General features: G+C 36.5%; 2 protein-coding genes across 2 annotated transcripts in view; one reads left to right on the top strand and one right to left on the bottom strand.

Moving 5' to 3' along the window:
• LOC106059342 (serine-rich adhesin for platelets-like) overlaps window positions 1–13,566 on the bottom strand; it is a 58,168-nt gene that overhangs the window by 18,469 nt on the left and 26,133 nt on the right. The window contains exons 32-41 of the mRNA XM_056010991.1: window positions 12,841–12,948; window positions 12,468–12,494; window positions 11,614–11,867; window positions 6,517–6,649; window positions 4,221–4,274; window positions 3,698–3,918; window positions 3,453–3,597; window positions 2,787–2,876; window positions 2,357–2,583; window positions 2,192–2,237 (exon numbers count right to left, since the gene is read on the bottom strand). Of these exons, the coding sequence (XP_055866966.1) occupies window positions 2,192–2,237; window positions 2,357–2,583; window positions 2,787–2,876; window positions 3,453–3,597; window positions 3,698–3,918; window positions 4,221–4,274; window positions 6,517–6,649; window positions 11,614–11,867; window positions 12,468–12,494; window positions 12,841–12,948 (1,305 nt within the window). The remainder of the gene's footprint in view (window positions 1–2,191; window positions 2,238–2,356; window positions 2,584–2,786; window positions 2,877–3,452; window positions 3,598–3,697; window positions 3,919–4,220; window positions 4,275–6,516; window positions 6,650–11,613; window positions 11,868–12,467; window positions 12,495–12,840; window positions 12,949–13,566) is intronic.
• On the top strand, window positions 9,960–11,225 carry LOC129926521 (uncharacterized). The gene is made up of 2 exons (XM_056031179.1): window positions 9,960–10,525; window positions 10,586–11,225. The coding sequence occupies exons 1-2, from the start codon at window positions 9,960–9,962 to the stop codon at window positions 11,208–11,210; spliced, it is 1,191 nt and encodes a 396-aa protein (XP_055887154.1). The 3' UTR covers window positions 11,211–11,225.

Raw genomic sequence — 13,566 nt, 5'->3', positions numbered from 1 at the left:
AACCATAAAATCCTACCATAGGCTCTCTGGTCCATGCGGCTACGCCGCATGTTCCATGGATGCCGAACTCACAGGGATAACTAGGGCGTTCGAGGCCATTATGGCCCGAATGCTCCAACGCGAGACTAGCGCCACTACGGTGGTGTTGGTCACTGACTCTCGCTCCAGTCTCCAAATTATGGGTGGCGGCGGGGGAGGGTCGCCCGTAATAGAAGAGGCAATCGGCGCGCAGATAACATCCGCCGAGCTATTGGAGCTGTCGTTTTTATGCAGTGGGCGCCTTCACATTGCGGCGTGGGGGGCAATGAAACGGCAGACGCCCTCGCAAGGGAGGGTGCAATGGCAGCCACACACCTCGAAGCACCAAGCACGTACTTACAAGCAACGGCACAAATCCGAGCACTCATTCGTGAGAAGTGGTTAAAGTCCTGGGAGGAATCCAACAGAGCACGTGGTGTCTGGCAGCGCATGCGTCACCCAGATCGCGACGATCCATGGTGGCGACTGAGGAGGTCAGAGCAGTCAATAGTTGCGCAGTGCAGGACGGAACATTGTCCTATTGGGGCATACTTTGCTCGGTTCCGCACTAACTTTGACTCCCGATGCCGTCACTGTGGAGAGAGCGTCGAAACAGTGTCGCATGTCTTGTACGAGTGTCCCCAGCTCCGCGAGCTAAGGGGGGACTTGCCTGTGCAGTCACTCGACTTGTATGGAAGCTATGAGGCCGGTCGGCTAAGTTTCTTGCCAGAGCACTACGGAGGACTAGTCCTTCCTGCTCTGATTTTTCAATAGGAGTTCATCTCAGGTGAAGACTGGGATTTTTAATTTTAGATTTTTAGGGCGCCTCTGAGTCCAGCTCTAATGGGTACCTGATAGTTAGGGAAAAGTAAAGGCAGTTAGTCATTGTGTTGGCCACATGACACCCTCGTTAATGATGGGCCGTAGAAACAGATGTCCTTTACATCATCTGCCCCATAGATTGCAAGATCTGAATGGGGAACTTTACTTTTACTGAGGTTCTGAATATAATTTATAAAATGCATTTGAGGATTCTATAGTATATTATACAACATATAGTATATCATACTACATATAGCATGCATACTCCCTCCCCCCCCCCTTTAAAAAAAAGTTTTAATAATTTTGACTATTTCATTTTATAAATGCATATTGCAAACTATCGATGGCTGCCAGGTCATGTGCTATGTGGTATATCCTCTTGATGGCCCCAGGTTTGAACCCTGCCCCCCCCCCCCCCCCACAATCCCCCGCTTTCCTGTAGGTTTGGGCTAGGATGTAATAATCTTCAATTCTGAGGTAGCCTCTGAAACACGTAAAACATACAAACTATGAAAGGTCAGATGTTAACCTGAAAGTATGGTACTAACATGCTTCCCACACCACCATAAATAATTGGCCAGGTGTGCGAAACACATAAGATGACATTCATCAGATTTCTCTACTTAAACTTGCATCAATTTTTTTAAATCATTGTTTCATTTTGTTTTTGGACAATATTAAAACCCAGCCGCATATTATAATGCTAGTGATGTAACAATAATTACACAATAAACTTAAATCTATTGGACAAAAATAACTCAATAACTCTTGTTCTTTACTTCTGAAATATGTTTGGACACAAACACACAAAACAGACATATGTATCATTTCTTTAAAGACATAATAAAGTGAACATTATAAATTATCTAAAGCTTTTCATGCCAAAACAACCAAATCGGCTGTGCCAAAACATCTTGCTTCAGAAGTGATAGATTTCTTGTAAAAGGAAAGTATTATCATTATTATTACATCTTCCATGCTCTTTTATCGTGCTTAGCTTGAGTTAAATCATGAATTTAAATTTCCTAGTCTACATCAACATTCAAATTTGAGTCCTCTCAGTTAGGTAATCAAGATGTAAATACCACTCAACCATTCATTACTGAAAATCTATTTCTTTATTCTAATGGTATTTTAAGATATAAAAAAAAACTTGGTGTGTAAGCATATCATGAAAATGAGAAAACGTCAACAAATTGACAACTTAAATAAAATTATATACAAGAAAAAAAAATCTCACTAACATTCTTCATATGTAATCAATTATTGCCTAAAAGACAAAATGAATTGAAGACAACATACAATTGTGTTCTAAAACTTTACTTTAAGCAATGAATGAGTGATCACTTACTGAAAATAAAGGCAAATTGTGTTCCTGACACACCTTGAATACCATTCTAAAAAAGAAATTAAAGCCATAGTAGATTATGCACTATTAACGCTTAATGATGATTATACTTTCTTAGTTTTAACTATAAACAATGCCTTTAGTGAATGTAAATGTAAGCAGACTCACTGTCATTAAAAGCTCCAAAACTTTCCCATCAGGTCCAGCATCTATACTCTGGAGAGTATAATCAGAGTTGTCAATGACAACTAAAACTTGAGGATTCCCATTGTAAGCCGAGTTAGTTGAGAAAGGAGGCTCTTTATTAAGGACTGGCACAGGCACCATGTCAAATGGACATGGAGTTGAAGGTGTTGGGGTGATGATTGTGACGGTTGTTGTAGAAGGTGTTGTGACTGTCAAACAATGACAACTTGGATTTTAAAGACATTCAAGTATACATATATATCAAAACATGAATACTTATAAATAATATAAAATCTTTCTCAGTAATAATCTTTAAACTATTTTTTTTCTTTGTCAACAAAATATAAAATATTTTTAGTAAAATTAGTCATAAAGATTCTTGAAAAATAAAATGCACTTAAAAATAACTTACAGCAATTACTTGGTGGACAATCTGAGGTACAAATGTTGTCAAATTCATCTAAGCATTGTGAATTGCAGTAACCCAGTGAACAGTTCTTTACTGCAAAGAAATCCAAATCATTTTGTCTAAATATTTGTACATATCATGTAATGGGTTTCAGTTAAATTGTAAATATTGGATTGATATAAATCACAGTTTGGAAATTTAGATAAAAACTGTTGTAATAATGTCCATCACAGAACAAAGAATTTTTATAATCTTATATTATGGTACATAAAAGACATCATCAGAAATCTAGACCTAAAAATCTTTCTCCCCAATAAACCTTTTGTTTTAAACATTTATCATTCAGAGACTATAAAAATTTCTACTGCTACTGTTTACAATCAAGAAATAGGATAACTCTTATATATGGTTGTTATAATGTATGGCTAGCATGTTAAACTATGGCGTATAAAAATATTTTTTTTTATGTAAAAGGCCCATCTCCCAGAATGCTTTTCTCTAAAATAAAAACAACAACTCACATGCACATCAAACAGGAAATTAATTAAGAAACAAAAATGAAATAAGCATATCTATTTTATATTGATTTATTGGCTAAACAATTTTTCTGATATAAGCTATGAAATGATCTGTATTTTGATCTCTGATATAATCTATGAAGTTATCTACCTTTGATGCAGCCTTCAGCACCAATGTAAACAGCTTGTGCAGTATTGAATTTATACTCATTGAATTCCAGGTACATTTCAACATACTGCACATCTTTTCCATCTTTTATAAAGTAGGTCAATTTATCTGAATCTTTAGCATACACCTAATCAAGGAATAATAAGAAACTGTATATTTCCACTTGTTCAACATGATCATCTGCAAATCACATTTGAAGACTTAATGATACTGTAATTTAAACCAACCTGATCATTGTATTTGCTTCCATCACTTTTGTAAACAATTATTTGTATTTGCTCAATATCAATAAGCTGCAGTGATACTGAAATTAAATCCAATACTTCAACCATGTTCTGTGGTTTCAATGTTATGACAATGTGAGTTTCTCCTTGTGTAGGTCTGAAGACATTGCTTGATGTTGGTCCAAAGTATTGTGGTGTTAAACTGACTAAGCTCTCCTGACACTCTGTACAGTGTGATTATAAGACAAAATATTATGTTTGTTTCTATTAAATATCAATAGAAATGTTATGTAGCCTCACAGAATTTTATAATGAAAGGTAACAAATATACTTAAGTTAAAAAATATACAATCTATGACATATGATTTTAAGTTAACCTTGTTCTGAGGCAAACATTTGAAAGAAGCCTGTGAAGGAGCACTACCTTATTTCCAAAATTCTCAACAAAAGTCAGATACCCTAAGAGATCCCTGATAACCATTTAACCACCAACATCACCATATTTATATTCTTTAAAATAAAATACCTGCAATAGTTGTCAGAGTTGTAAACTCAGGAGTAGTTTCAGGACTTGTATTTTCTAGAAAGATATTACAAGGTCTTAGTGAAAGGAATCATTGTTTGTACTTATAACTTGCCCATCTCTAAGTTTAAAACAAAGATGCAAGAAAGTTTAACAAATTTTTATGGCTGAATGTTTACAAAAATTTTGTTCTGTATATCTGTATTTTATCTATTAAATAAATCTCAATTTCTTTTAAAATTTAGATACAAATGTTATTTATATTAAATTGTTTGATACTGGTGATCTTTTTTTTTATAACCAATCAGTGCCACTGTCTTAGTAATCAATCAATTACTCACCTACCACATACTATTACTCACTCTATTCCTACACTCAATTGCTAAAGTACTAAAGGATTAACTTCTTGAGTTCTATCATTCAATGCCACAACCCAGTGTGCTACAGTTCTATGACCATATATTAGAGCTCAATCATACAACTATCAGAACCTTATAATATTCTAGTTAGTTTATCTCATCCTGTCACAAGTAGGCTGTCTGGTCATGTGGATTGCACTCTGATGGTCTCAAGTTTGAACCAGCCCATCACCATTCCCTGCTCTCCTTCAGGTCTGGGCCAGGACATAGTCCTTGTAATCTTCATTATGAAGGAAAGTCCAAACCAACCACTCAATCTTCAACACCTAGTCTTCTTACTTACTTACTTAATCCTGTGTACTCCCAGGGGAGCATAGCGCCGCAGCCACACCTCTCCACCGAACTCAGTTCTGAGCAGCTTTCTTCATCTGCTCCCATGTCATTCCAGTACCCTCAGCTTCACTGATGACTGACTTCTTCCAGGTTTGCTTGGGTCTGCCCACTTTCCTCTTTCCTTGTGGGTTCCAGTCAAGTGCCTGCCTTGCAACATTGGTAGCTGGTTTTCGAAGGGTGTGTCCTATCCAGCTGCATTTTCGTTTTGTGATGTCTTGAGCTATGGGCTTTTGTCTAGTTCTCTCCCACAAATCGATAGTAGTTATCTTTTCTGGCCACCTAATTCCCAATATACAGCGTAGGCATTTGTTAACAAAGTCTGGAGATTTTCCATATTTGTTTTAGTGACTCTCCAAGTTTCTGAACCATATAGAAAGATAGACTTAACGTTTGTATTATAGATTCGTATTTTGTTATGTAGAGATAGTGCCTTAGAGCGCCAGATTGTTTGAAGAGTTGATAAGGCAGACCTAGCTTTATTGATCTGAATTAGTACATCATCATCAGCTTTGCCACCTTTACTAACTCTACTTCCCAGATAAGTGAAGTGGTCCGTATCAAGGATGTTCTCTCCCTGTAGCATGATTGTGTTATCTTGTCTGTTGTTGATCCTCATAACTTCTGTTTTCTTTTTGTTGATTAAAAGTCCAGTCTTTTTCGCTATTTCTGAGAGTCTGTTGAGTTTGGTCTGAGCATTTTTTTGTGTATGGGAGAGGAGGCAGATGTCATCAGCGAAATCCAGGTCCTCTAAATGCTTTGTTAGTGTCCATTGTATGCCGCTTTTATTATCTAAGACTTTCTGCCACAAGACCCAATCAATCATCAGCAAAAATATCAAGGGCGAAAGCATACATCCCTGTCTTACAGCTGTTTTTACTTGAAAAGGGTTGGTCAGCTTACCATTGTGTATTACTTGGCATGATGAGTCATCGTTTAACTGTTTAATGATATTGGTGAATTTTGTTGGAATTCCGTAGTAGTTCATCAGTCTCCAGATTATGTCTGTCAATACTGTCGAAGGCTTTCTAGTCTTCTACCACTAAGTTATCTATCATGTCCATGTATTCTGACTCTCTCTAAACATTACCAAAAACTCTCAAAGTTAGCAAATGTTCATGTGCTACTACTCAGCCACCAAATTCTAGTAAAAGTAAAAGTAAAGTTTCCCCTTTCAGACCTTGCGATCTATGGGGCGAATGATGTTAAGGTCATCTGTTTCTTTGGTTACAGAGCAGGGTATCATGTGACCAGCACAATAACAAACCACCTTTACTTTCCTTAACTAAAGTCAGGTACACATTAGAGTTGGATGGACTCAGGGTGCCCTAAAAATCCCGAAATTCAAAATCTCAGTCTTCACTGAGATTCGAACTCCAGGATCGGAAGCCAATGCTTAACCACTCAGGCACCGCACCCCCCCCCCACCCCATCACCAAATTCTAGTAATCTATTAATTATTGCTTTGCCATCTCAAGACTACATTTAAAGATTATAAGTTTGTTTGTTTTTGACTGAAAGGTATTTCAAACGCACTGACAAATTATTACCTGTTGTAACTGGTGTGTAGCAAACTTCAAATAACAAATCAGAGATGGTTCCAAAGGTGACAATAGTGATAGCCAGGAATTCAATGTTGTACACTTTATCAAATGTTACTTTGTCTTTGGTTATTTGTGTCATCTAAGTGAAATGAATAGTAGATGTTATAATCCACAGGATAATTAAAAAAAATACATAGACACAGACACACACAAACAAACATATACATACATAAACATATCAAACATATACAAATATATAGATTCATACATACATATATATATATATATTAGGAGTGCACCGGATAGTTGCTCCGGCTCTGGCTTCTGCTGAATATTCGGCATTTTTTTCACTATTCAGCGATATTCGCCTCCTGTCAAATATCACTGCCGAATAGTAAACCGGATAAAAAAAACTACAGCGTAGTACCTATATTTCTTATTTCTTTTAATATTATTAGGTGCCTCTGCGCTAAGTCTTTTCCAGATACGCCAAACGGAGGGAACACTTAAATATCGAAACAACACAGGCGAAAGGTAGTCGACGCTGATAAACGATGTCCAACAAGAAGTTTAATACTCAATGAAGGAAGTCATCGAATGTCGTCTCCACGTCAATAAAAATATACCAATATTCATAAAGTGGACATGATTCAGTAATGTCAGTTATGAAATACATTAACGTTTATGTTTCAAATAAAAGAATTTACTATGACTATGCAACAAATATCTTTTAGTACAGAGACAAGGTGTGTTATTCTAAATAGAAATAAAACTTTACATTATAAATTCGCATTACATACGTATCAGCGATGTCTGGCACATTTTAAAAGCTTGTCTTGACCTTTGAGTGGTCTAGGAAACATGTAATATTCCTTAACTACGTCACGCTGATAATCTGTCTAAATGTGCGGGTATATCTCCAGAGGTAGAGATGAGCACCCTCACTCCTTTTGTTTTTTTAGTCCATAACATTGAGTTCACAGATAGACAGCTGACCACATTAAGCCAAATGTCAACATGTTCACACTGTCTAGAGGTCACATCTTATGAGGGAACAGAATTTGTTTACTTGGAGAAGAATTTTTATTAGGGGGCTGGACTACAAGTCATACCTCTACAAGGTTAACCTGGTATGAGTTTGTTTATTTGAAAATAAGTTGTCAATCAAGGGTCTGGACCAAAAGCCACACATTTTACACTGTTGACCGGGTAATAAGTTTGTTTACTTTGAGTTAAGTCTCAATTAGGGTGGTGGACTACAAGCCAAACCTCTACACTGTTACCAAGATTGCTAACTTGGAGTTGGAGGTAAATGTCAATTATTAGGTTGGACATAAAACACACCTAAAGAGTGATTTTTTGCAACCCTAAAACCAGGAGTATATTATTAATAATTATTATATTTAATAGCTTAGTAAGCTAGGAACTAATTTTAATGTAGATACAAATAGAAAGGATCTGTGTTTATTAGCATAGAAGACATTGACAAGGGGTATCTTTAAAGGGAGGGCTCAACAGATTCAACACCCCCAACTTCTTATTTGTTTAATCCATGACACTTAATGTATTGATAGACATTGTCCATTCTTAAGCCAGAATGAATTAACGCAAATTGTTAAGACATATTGACACTGTCTAGAGGTCACTAGATGACACTAAGGTTGTTTACTTGGAGAGAAATGTCAATTAAGTCATTGAACACACGTTCGTTGCACAATAAAATAAAACAAAGATGTGCATGTGTGCTTGTGTGTATTTTTTGGCCTTGTATTAAAACCTTTAGAAAAAAAGCTAATTTCATTGTTTAATTCTATTGACTTAATATATAAAAGAAAACCGTACAGTTAAGTTTAAAATCGCAGAAAATAAATTGATCACCACAAATAGATCTAGCAAACAAAGAAAATATTTGCTGGAATGTTAAGAAACCCTTGACCTCTGTAACTAGTGTACGGATATAATTTATCTATATGCTTGACTGACCATGCCAATGTGTTATCTTTTTTGTCTGACCACTCAATACTATTGCGTATGCCCAAGGAAAAAAAACGTGTGATGGTCAACACTAGCAACAATACACACTACACTAGGACTACAAGTGTAGGCTCACTACCTCTATCTGACCAGGTTGTTGTACTCATTCGAACACAAAATCTATTTATGTTTTTTTTTGATAGGGAGGCTTTGGATGAGTTTTTTTCTTCTAAAGTTGGTTTTCCTAATGCTCTTAGATTTACAAAACAGTAGAGCTAAACAGAGATATCAATAATAGGCCTACAGACTACAATTAAATCTATGCTTCGCAACATCTAAGGTTCAAGCTATAAATAGGCATAATTGATGTTCCCGCTGTTAATAAAATATCATTTGCCGCAAATGGATTTATAAATATACAGCTACTATGCTTCAGATTCCAACTATTAACTAACAGCTACTATCAGTATTAAGCCCTTGAAGCCAGAGCCAGAAGCCATCTTTGGACTTTAAATTACAAGTCTGATGACCAGTTGTTGGTCTGAAATTCTTGAACACATACATCCAACCATTATACAAGCCAGATTGCACTTTACTTATGAGAGATTTACATTAGTAACTAGTTAAATATTTCCTAGCATATTTTACATTGACCCTCCATCACACAGCCTTTATAGTTGGTGGCCTCAAACATACACACAGACACGCTCTTGTGATAGGCCTATCTGTTTATAAATACTGTTAAGCTTTAATAAATCAATCAGTAACAGAGTTTAAAACAATAAGGTATATAAAAGAAAAAAAAAATACCACAAGCTATTTACAAGAAACTTAGGTATTCGGCTCCGGCCAAATATCATTTTTTACTATTTGGCAATATTTAGCTCTGGCCGAATATCAAAAAGTACTATCCAGTGCATCCCTAATAAATAAATAAATAAATATATATATATATATATATATATATGTATATATGTATGTATGTATGTATGTATGTATGTGTGTATATGTGTATGTATGTATATATATATGTGTATATATATATGTGTATATATATATGTGTATATATGTATATATATATGTATATATATATATGTGTGTGTGTGTGTGTGTGTGCGTGCGTGCGTGTGTGTGTGTGTGTATGTATGTATGTATGTATGTATGTATGTATGTATATATATATATATATATTGTTATGACTTTGCCATGCGCACCGCCATCCAAGATAGTGCAGAAAGAAGGTGCGCACTATCAGTGACCAGACAAGTCGGATGTTGACATAAGAGACTAACGATTTCCGCCCAAGAGAGAGCCAATATGGAGATGCTGTGCTCAAGGCAGATGTCCTTTGTGTTTGTCATGTCTCCGTGTAAATAAACGTCAATGTCCTCGTTGAGTTGCCTCACTTCAGTTATTACAATTGGTTGTCAGAAGTGGGATTATAGGCAACTCAACGAGAGGAGATAGGATTTACAATGGCAGCTTTGAAACGATTAGACCAACTCTCAGTTAGAGAGCTTAGGAAGGAACTTCGTAACCGATATGAGATAATTGGTGGTACCAAGGAGGTGCTTACAGCTCGTCTCCGGCAAGCCTTGATAGATGAAGACGAAGATCCAGATACCTACTTATTTGAAATTGAACCGGAGATTTATGAGCTTATTGGCAAGATAAATGAAGCAATGTGTGAACAAATTAACAGTATGGGGAACAAGGTAGATAAAATGGTGTCTCGAATGAAAGAAGGGGTAGACTCGTTGGTAAAGGAGCAGTTGCCTGTAGACTCGTTGGTCAAGAAGTTGCGTGGTCAAGACTGTGGTTGCACAAACAGTGGTGACGGAGACGCTGGGGATTTGAGCGCCGTCTGTGTCTGTGTTATGGGCAAGTCTTGTGGTTGTGACTTTCAAGACGAGAAACGTGACAACGATTGCTGTGATGATCTCAACGAGATGTACCGAATCGAACGGAAAGTGACAAATGAAGAAACTGAAGACTGTTACGTGCCTGAAGCGTTTGTTCCTGTTGTACCTGTTACCAGTACCTTAACTGAAGTCTGTTACGTGCCTGAAGCGTTTGTTCCTGTTGTACCTGTTACCAGTACCTCAATGAGCCGGACGGAGCAAGACAACGTTGGGTCTGCGTTCAAGCCTGTTGCTATGGACCTTAAAGACCTCTGCCTATCTGTCGGTGCTCACGAGGGAAATTCGAAGCTTGACAACAGCATCCAGAAGTTTAGCATGAACTGTACGTGCGGCGCTTCACACATAGAATTTAGATGCCAAGAAAACCACCAACAGCGCATATGTACTTCTACCATCATCATCGACATTGGCATAGATGAATGTCAATCAAATCACTCTAAATCTGAGCTGTCAAGAGAAAGACATTTTCCACTTGAACCTGAAGAGACCTATCTTCTGGACGTAAGACTGTTGTCTGAGGATGACTTCGGTGCATTGGACTTTGCTTGCAACGTGGCTGCAAGCGAACCTGAAGCTCCCTTGAGGGGCGTCTGTCGGGAAGGTCTGCTGAGACAGCGTGTCCGATCAACGGCTGTGCTGAAGAAAACAGTGCTCGACCCTATCTCTTTGTGTGGCAAACGGCCACGTCATCGTCGCAACAACAGCCTGGTCAACTGGAGAAAGAGAAAGCGGAACTGGAAGAAAACAATGCGGATGGCCTCGTGGGGAACACGCTCCCTGCCGCCTGTGGCTCCCACTGATTGACCTCCACCTGAACTGTCAAACCTCAGCTGCAGTGTTTCTTTTCGGGACGAAAAGTGCTAAGACGGGGGCAATGTTATGACTTTGCCATGCGCACCGCCATCCAAGATAGTGCAGAAAGAAGGTGCGCACTATCAGTGACCAGACAAGTCGGATGTTGACATAAGAGACTAACGATTTCCGCCCAAGAGAGAGCCAATATGGAGATGCTGTGCTCAAGGCAGATGTCCTTTGTGTTTGTCATGTCTCCGTGTAAATAAACGTCAATGTCCTCGCTGAGTTGCCTCACTTAAGTTATTACAATATATATATATATATATATATTCACAGAAGATGAGAGATAGCTAACCGAATCATTCTAAAGCACAAATTAAAATAACACAGCATAGCATTAAAATGTTGTTACCTCCAATATTTTAGTTCCTTGTTCAGTTTCAATTTCTATTTTAAGTGCAGTCCCTTGTCCATTATACAGGTTAAAAGCTATTTCCATCAGAGTTGCAGGAGTTGAGCTATGAATAGTTATTGTAAAATAACCGAGTTTACCAACTTCAGGTGACCAACCATGAGTGGTAAATGCACTATTCCCAATGCCATTACTGGACTGGACACTAAAATCTACTCCGGGACTATCAAATGTCACAGTATTATAGGGACAACCTGTCAGAGAAAATTTAAACAACTTAGTCAAGGATCAAACTGCTGTTTTTTTCCTACATCATAAGAATATCTATAAAGATATAACAAAACACAAGAAAAGCTTATCTAAGGGGAAAGAACTTTGCCCTTAAAAAAATATCTATCAATAATGTACAAGTTTTTTCCCTTATTTAATATCACAGAAAATAATTAATTACCAACAATTGACTAATTAGTTATTTTTAAAATTGATTCATGTTTTGTTAGGTACAATAAATTATTGTTTAAAGTATCAACTTGATTGGAGAATGCTAGGGAGAGAAATAGCGTTAATAACTAAATAAGGGGGCTAACCCCAACACATTTAGTTATATCTGTGAATACTGAAGGATTAGTTTTCCTTGTTGGTATCAAACAAAATAATTAATTACCAGTAATTAATTGACTAAATTGGTTACTTTTTTTTAATGAATCATGTCTTGTCTAAGCCAATGAATAATTGTGCAAAGTATCAACTTGATCTGAGCATGGGTGCGGGAGAAATAATGCATACACACTGTTTACCAGACAGACACAGTGAGTTGATATAAGCTTTGTAAAAAAAAGGGGAAATAATCATACCTGGAATTTTTGTAGTGGTTGGATAAGCTGAAAAAACAAAACCATAATGTAGTTATAAAAACAAAACTAATCTATTAAATAATAAACAAAAAACATTATTTTTTGAAAAGTAAAGTGCTCCTTTGAAACCCATGTCTATGAGGCTTTTTATATGTGTCAAGCTATTTTCACTCTTCCTAAAATATATGAACTTCCATAGAAATAGGGTCTTTTCTCATGGCACCTACTAGATTCACAATATAAATTAAATCTGTGAACTAAATTATAGTCTGAAACCTATTTTTTGGAAGTCAACAGTGCTATTCAGCCACAATTTCCAATTCATGTGTAGAAAAAAATCTATTTTAAAAATTATATAAGTGAAAGCACTTACTGCAACCAATCTCATCTGTTCCATCACCACAGTCATCATGACCATCACAATGGTAGTCTTTAGGTATACAGTATGTCTGGTTACAGTGGGTCTCATTGTGTGGACAAACTAAATCAAACATTAGAATAAGTGAATAAGCAGATATCTTTCAAGACATCTGTAAGAATAAAGAATATAATCTTGTTTTTTAACCAGTCTACATATACAAATGAGAACTCATTTGATAGATAGATAGATGTAAATAAAAAAATGAGAATCTATTTTAATAAGTGATATATCAGTAGAATAAAATGCTGTAAAACCACTCCCAAAGAACAGGATAAAGTACACTGTCAGTTTTTCTTTATTGTGGATGTCAAATGGAACATCATCCATCAATAATGCACAAATTGTAAGACAAATTTCCATACGGATAATAAAGATTATTATTAAATTAAATTAAATGATTACCATCCCTGACTACATCTTGCAGCAGAGGTTGTAAATTGTCTCATAATTGCAGGGAGCCTGACTGAATACCATTTTATGTCCTTCACGTTTCAAGGATATTAAGCTTAATATATAAAAGCCTAAAGCTGTTTATTATCAAAGATACAGAATCTTAAGGCAACACTAGAAATAGCCTATAAATAGCACACACAAAAAATCTAGATGAAACTTAATTTCCAGGTACCAAGACTTCAATAACAAAATTTGACAAAAAATGGACAAGCAGATTAAAAAGTT

This window comes from Biomphalaria glabrata, chromosome 1 (genome assembly GCF_947242115.1).
Source record: "Biomphalaria glabrata chromosome 1, xgBioGlab47.1, whole genome shotgun sequence".
In the NCBI taxonomy this organism is placed as follows: domain Eukaryota; kingdom Metazoa; phylum Mollusca; class Gastropoda; family Planorbidae; genus Biomphalaria; species Biomphalaria glabrata.
This window is presented reverse-complemented; position numbering and strand designations above follow the sequence as displayed.